General features: G+C 44.6%; 1 protein-coding gene across 1 annotated transcript in view; it reads left to right on the top strand.

Annotated features, from left to right (window-relative positions):
* UMODL1 (uromodulin-like 1) overlaps positions 1–4,562 on the top strand; it is an 87,761-nt gene extending 83,199 nt beyond the window's left edge. Inside the window, exons 19-20 of the mRNA XM_006870852.1 lie at positions 2,643–2,727; positions 4,381–4,562. Of these exons, the coding sequence (XP_006870914.1) occupies positions 2,643–2,727; positions 4,381–4,562 (267 nt within the window). The remainder of the gene's footprint in view (positions 1–2,642; positions 2,728–4,380) is intronic.
* The last annotated feature ends 2,577 nt before the right edge of the window (positions 4,563–7,139 follow it).

Genomic DNA, 7,139 nt, shown 5'->3' with positions numbered 1-7,139 from the left:
GTTCCGACTCATAGAGACCCTGTATAGGGTGTCTGGGTAGCAGTTGGTAAGTTTGAACCACCGACCTTGCAGTTCAAACCAACCTTGCACTTATCCTATAGTGTCATACCAGGACTCCTGCATATCTGTTATAAAAGATCTCTTTAAAGTGTTAAAAAGCAAAGATGTCACTTTAAGGACAAAGGTGTGCCTGACGAAGGCCACGGTATTTTCTTTTATTATTGTGGTTTGGGCATTAGTTTTCTATTAAAAATGTATACATATTTTGTTTTGTGACATTAGTTGCAACCCCCTGAATGTAACAACCCTTCTACACTCCACTCCCCACAACCTTGACATTCTGCCAATGTTTCCATTGATTCTTCTTTCCTGCCCTTTCCTGCATTCTGACTTTTTTTGGCAAAATGCTGCCCTTGTAGTCTCCTATGACTGATTGTTCTGAGGAATACATTCCTTAGGGGTGTTACTGGCCATTTTATAGGCCTAGCTATTGTTTGGCTGAAAGGTGAACCCTGGGGGTGACTTTAGTCTAAGGGCTATAGTCTTTGGGGTTCCACCAGTCTCTATCAGACCTATAAATCTGTTTTTTTTTTATGATTTTGAATTTTTTCCATATTTTTCTTCCACTCTTTCCAGTGTGGTCCTGGTCTGAGTGATCTGTAGTGGCAGCTGGGCACCATCTACTTCTTCTGGTCTCAGAGTACTGGAGGCTGAGGTTCACGTGGTTCATTGACTCTTTGGACTCATTGTTTCCTTGATTTACAATAATTTCATACACATGTGAATTTGGATGATGAATGTTGTTAAGTGCCATCGATTTGGTTCCAACTCATGGTGACTCTGTATAAGGTTTCCAAGGCTTTAAATCTTTGCAGAAGCACAAAGTCTTTTCTTTCTCCCATGGAGTGGCTAGTGGGCTTGAACTATGGACTTTGTGGTTCACAGTCCAGTGCTTAGCATATGGAGCCACTGTGCCTTCTGGACATTGAATAAGGAAAGCTGAAAGAAGATGGTGTTGGTGAAGAATATTGAAGATCCTGTTGCCATCCAGAAGAATGAACAATTCTGGCTCGGAAGAAGTACAGCCAGATGGCTCCATAGAAGTGGGGATGGCAAGACTTTGTCTCATACTTTGGACATGTTGTCAGGGAGGACCAGCCTCTGGAAAAGGACATCAGGTTTGGTAAAGTGGAGGGTCAGCGAAAAAGAGGAAGGCTCCAAACGAGATAGATAGACTGACACACTGGCTGCAACAACGGGCTCCCATGTTGCAGTGATTACGAGAAGAGATTCTGTTACACATAAGGTCACAGGGAGGGGAAGTTGACTCCATGCCATCTAACAACCTAACAACAAGTGTCATTCCTAAAATTGAAAATTGCTAACCTCCTTTAGGAGTCCTGGTGTGGCGCTGTAGGATAAGCACTGCTGCTCCTCAGAAACCCTATACAGGGTTGCTATGAGTAACTGACTCACTGGCACTTAACACAACAACAACCTCCTTTAAGGTATAAAATGCAAAGTCTCCCTCTATTTAAATAATAGCTAGTTGGTTATTTGAACTTCTGGTGTGGCGCTGTGAGTCAGCACTGGACTATGAACAACACGAGTGGCAGTTCAAACCCACCAGCTGCTTTTCGGAGACCCTATACAGGGTCACTATGAGTTAGCACTGACTTGACGGCATTTAATAACAACACAAGAATAAGTTATTTACCTTTAGCTAGCTTCTCAAAATGAATAACTCTTGCTCAGAGAAGGAGAGATTGTAGTTTTCTTTATACGAAATTTAATTGAAATATGTCCTCAAAAAATAAAAACAAACAAACAAACAAACAAAAAACCCCCAGTCAAATCTGCTGCCATCAAATTGATTTCAACTCATGGTGACCCCGTTGTGTCAGAGTAGGACTGTGTTCCATAGGGTTCGATGGCTGAATTTCCTCAAGCAGGTTGCTTGTCCTTTCTTCTGAGGTGAGTTCGAACCCCCAACCTTTCAATTAGTAGCTGAGTGGATTAACTGTTTGCCCCATTCGGGACTTCTGTTATGTCTTCAGCCCCGCTAAGTTAAATTTTAATAAGACCACAGAATTTTATAGTCAGAAAGTCTTGTGTCTTTACCACATGAGCATGACACACTTCTACCAAGGCTCCTTTGGGATAGGGTGAACGTAAACAGATTCTATAATGTCTCTGAGTCAGGCAGCCCTTTGGGAAGGTGAGGGTGTTCAAAGGAGAAAATGGCTGGGTAGCCTCAGAGAGCTGGAACCTTGGAGACATTGCTCCCAGAGGTACCAAACAGACCATCGCCAGTACCTGCAGATCTGTCCATGGACTTTTTACATCTCACTCAGTGTGCACCGCGCTTTCTTCAGCCGCTTTTGCTTTCTAATGCCCAGCCCTCCTCCTCCACCCACCACGGCCCAAGGGTCATCCCACCTGGCTGAACCCATGGGCTGTCCTCTCTGAGTCTTTGTTTCCCTATCAACACTAATCTATCCATCAGCTTGACTGACCCAGCAGTATCAAACTTTAGCATCAGATTCTCACCCCTGATGGTGAGTTGGTGTCTCTGAGATGTTGTCTACTGATGAGCTTTTTTTCTTCTTCTTCTTTTTTTTTTTTTTTAAACAAACTAACAGAATTGTCATGATTTCCGGGCACTGAGAAATAGTGAAGCATTTGCCACACATCAGACATCCTGGGGACCCCTGATTCGGTCTGAAGGTGAGTTGATGGCTTGGTTTAGAGAGCTACAGAAAAGATGGAACCAGCCTTTGTAACACGGGATGCTTCAGATTCTCCTAAAAGACTCATGATAATAAAAAATGACAAGCATAGCATGTATTGAGAGTCTATGTAAGTGTCAGGCATCGTGCTTAACCCTTTACATGCAGAATGCAGCTTGCTCCTCTCCACAACCTGTGTTGCTGTGGTTGTTAAGTGCTGTTGAGTTGATTCTGACTCATAGTGACCCTGTATCAGGTTTCCAAGGAGTAGCTGGTGGGGTTGAACCATAGACCTTGTGGTTTGCAGTCCAGCGCTTACCTACAGCACCACACCAGGAGTCCACAACCTGTGAAGTAGGATCTATTATTACCCCCATTTTAAAGATGAAGAAGCCAAGGCTTTGAGAGGTCAGGCACCAATTTCAATTATGCAATATTGTGAGCTGCATAACCCCAAACCGTTGACGTTTTCAAGGACACTAGATGGATACATTGAGCATATTATTAAGAATAAGGAAGAAATTGAAGTTATAGCCAGGCAGGGTCAAATTGTATGCATGTGTATACACGCGAAAACGTCATCTCATTACAAAAGCCAGTTCCATTTCCCATCAGGTCATCTCCGAATCATGGCAACCATCTGTGTATCAGAGTAGATCTGTTCTCCAGGGGTGTCCAAACCTGTTCAACATCACAGCAACACACAAGCTCCCATAGACAGATGAGTGGTGACTGTATATGATTCCTGCACACTGGCTAGGAATCTAACCTGAGTCTCCTTCACGGAAGGGGACAATTCTACCACTGAGCCACCATTGGCCCTCAGGTGTCATTTGAGGCTCTACTAAATTAAAAGATGCAGAAAATGGCATAGCTGATTTCTCTAATGATATAACTTTCACCGGGCAAGTTGCATTCCATGTATTTTCAAAACTCAAAATTGAATTTCCAGAAATTGTACTGTAGGTGTTAAGACAGAAACTAGTTGTTTCCCAATATTTGTTCTCCTCTGTTCTCATAGTAATAGATGCCCAAGTTTTTAGTTGGCACACAGCTACCTGAAATAAAAGCCCTAATTCCCAGCCTCCCTGCAGCTAAGGTTCACCTCTGGCTGTAATGAGGTGAGGTGAGGTGAGTTGTTTCATTGACTCTGGCCATTGAGATGCAGATGGAATGTCCTGTGACAAATTCAGGGCACCCTGCTTAAGAAAACCCCTGGTGCCCACCTTTGCTCCCTTCCTGCTGCCTGGCCTGCAGAGGAGATGACTGCAACCACTGTCACCTTGAAGCATGAGGACAGGGGCCGTTTCTCCCACACTGACCACATCCTCTTGGCCCACATGCTTATCCGAAGAACCACGGGGTAGGCTGAGCTGGCATGGCCAGGTGCACTCCTGGGCTTCCACCACATGGGCACACTCAGAGCCCCCTGCCACTTCCCAGGTACCATGTGTCCAGGTGGTAACCCTAATGCTCAGAAGTCACTCAGCTGTGGAGAGTTTGCTCTGTTCTGGGCCCTGAGTTTAGCATCCTGCTCCATCCTCCTTACAATTATCCCACTGCAGCCACTCTAGCTGGGTCTAAGCCACTGGAGACAAGTTCCTCCCAGTTTGGGCAGACATCTCACCTTGTACCTGTCACATCCCCACAGGTGACTCTGCAGGTGGACATCCAGAACTAGGAGTGGTCTACCTGGTTCTCATTGTGGTGGCCGTGTTTGCCTTGGTGACAGGCATTGCTGCCATTCTGATCATGCGCTACCAGAGGATGACCGGGAGATACAACTTCAAAATCCAGTCTGACAACTTCAGCTACCAGGTGTTCTATGATTGAGAGATGATGGCCACACAGAAAGAGGGTGAGGAATGAGACAGGTGTGAAGGGGTGGAGGGAGCTCTCATCTCAGTGAGCTTTGGCAAGGAGAGATTTGTGTGTGGATTGGCACTTTATGTGTTCTTACTGGGGATGCACCCTCCCCTCCCAAAAAAGCAACAAGGAGCAGTTGTTTCTGTTGTTTACTGCCGTCTAGTCAGTTCCAACTCATAGTGACCCTATATAGGGTTTCCAAGGAGCGGCTAGTGAGCTTCAAGTGCCGACCTTGTGGTTTAAACCAACCTTGTGGGCGTGTGCTTAGCCACAGCATCACACCAGGTGGAAATGGTCAACTAGAAATGAGTTTATGCAACCCTGGAACACAAGACCAGAGGCAGTGCATCGAGGGTGGAGCAGAACTCCAGGGCCCGGCTCTGGTATCTCCACACTGAGTGATCTCAGCCAAGGTCCTGAGCCTCTCAGGACTTCTGTCTCCTCATTTGTAAAAGGGGGTGGGTGATAGCAATACCCGCCTCATGCAGAGGTTATGAGAATCAAATAAGAAATTGCAGGAAAGACCCTTATGTGGTATCTGGCACATCCTGAATGTTGAATAAATTCTGATTGTTGTTAGCTGGTCCAGTGCCCCCAACCTCACATGCACACAGGCTCATCAGTTCCTTTGGTGAGGACGTGCTGCATCTGCACTGCAGTTCTTTGCTCAGCACGTTGATTTCAATATTCTAGTCTTTGTGAATGAAGACACTTTCCTGACCTGTTTCCATAAGGCAAGAATACCATTCATCATGGACCAATGGTGTCTATTTCAGGGTGCCGCATTGTTCATGAGTCCCTGGGTGGTGTGAATGTGTAACATGCTTGACTATAACCAAAAGACTGGTTGTTCAAGTCCACACACCTCGGAAGAAAGGTCTGGCAGTCTACTTCTGAAAAGCCAGCCATTGAAAACTCTGTGGAGCACAGTTATACTCTGGCACACGAGTCGGTGTCGACAGACACTGGCTTATTGTTGATATAAACCTTTTGTGGGACATGCCAAGATTGTTATGTTTGCAAAGGTTTTGAAAATTAAAAAAAAATCACAGCTGTGTTTGGCAGCCAGGAGGGCTTGTAGGCATATTATGTACTTGTCCCTAGATGTTACCCAAAGTCTCACATGGCTGGGGAGGACAGGTCAGTGCAGCCTGAGTTCAGCTCTGAGCCTATAGCTACAGCAGGGCATTCAGCTCTGTACCTTTTTGCACCTGACCTGCTGGCATTCTGAGAGGCACTGTCTTTGTATTTGAGGCACAGTCTCTCCCTCTCCAGTAAGCACAGGACTCATGTCCTTAGGGCTGAAGGAACCATCCACTACTAGAGTCCTGAGTTTTCCTGTACTAACTGCTGCTTTGCTGCCCGCACACTGACGTGATGACCTCATTCCCCATTCAGGTAGTGGTGAAGACAGCTCAGTTAGTAATTCATCATGCATTTACGAGCCCCCTCTGTCCTGCATGCTGCATCAGTGCTTGGATGAACCCCAAGGATGATGAAAACACAGCCCTAGTTCACCCCCCGGAAGTCAACCGCCACGTGTTGGTCCCAGACAAGCCATGCTCACAAGCAGGTGAGAGGAGACATTGGAGATGTGGACACAGAGACAGAGGAGCCCAGAGCTCCAGATGTGACAGACACGAGGATTGTCAAACCCCACGTGAGCACAGCGCAGTTCCACTACCACTGGATGGCCTCCTAACCCCAGACCTCTTCAGCCTTAACATCCTTGCAGCTCCATGGGATTCTTCCTGGGCGTGTTCACCACCCACATCCATCACTCAGCACGCTGGTCAAATATGTCATGTTTCACATTTGCAAAGATATTTGACAGTGAACTTGATGTTCTTTTAAAAATAGTACTGTCTTATATAAATATTTTGCTAATATTTTTAAGTAGATGAATATATTTTTAAGAGATGGTAGGAAACTTTTCTTCTACCTTACCAGCATTTTGTTTTTATTGATGCCCCTGTGACTCAAAAGGTACTCTATTAATATGAACATCTTCACAAGTAGAAATCATATACCTATATCTCTGTTTCTTATATTTTTCCAAGTATTTCACAGATATCACAGATGTGTTTTGTTCTGTTTTAAAATATAATCCTACCATGGGCCTGGCACCCATTACACAGATGAGAAACTAGAGAAGAGGTTGACTATTTAAGTCAGGAAATGGATTAACAAGGAAATGGGTGAAGAATCTGAGTGTTTTCATCTAGAATTTTACTCATGACACCATCTGCTTTATTTAAACACATTAGAATCATATTAGATCGTTAAGATCCAAAAGTAAAAGCATTTTCCCTTGATGATCTTAGAATGGCAACATGGTGTTAGTTTTTTAATTGATAAGATTTAATTTGTTGAATGCAATGCGTTGTCATTTGTGTAGAACATTTAGGAAGTAGGAGCACATGGACTTCTTGGATATTCTCAGAGTTAGTAAGGAACTACAACATGTAGTATGTGGACAACCAATTTTGAAGATGCAAAATAAATGACATTTAACACTGAAATGTTACTGGCTGTGCGGAACAC

This window comes from Chrysochloris asiatica, unplaced genomic scaffold (assembly GCF_000296735.1).
Source record: "Chrysochloris asiatica unplaced genomic scaffold, ChrAsi1.0 scaffold00154, whole genome shotgun sequence".
NCBI lineage: Eukaryota > Metazoa > Chordata > Mammalia > Afrosoricida > Chrysochloridae > Chrysochloris > Chrysochloris asiatica.
The sequence above is the reverse complement of the archived record's forward strand: the minus strand, read 5'-3'. Positions and strand labels throughout refer to the sequence as shown.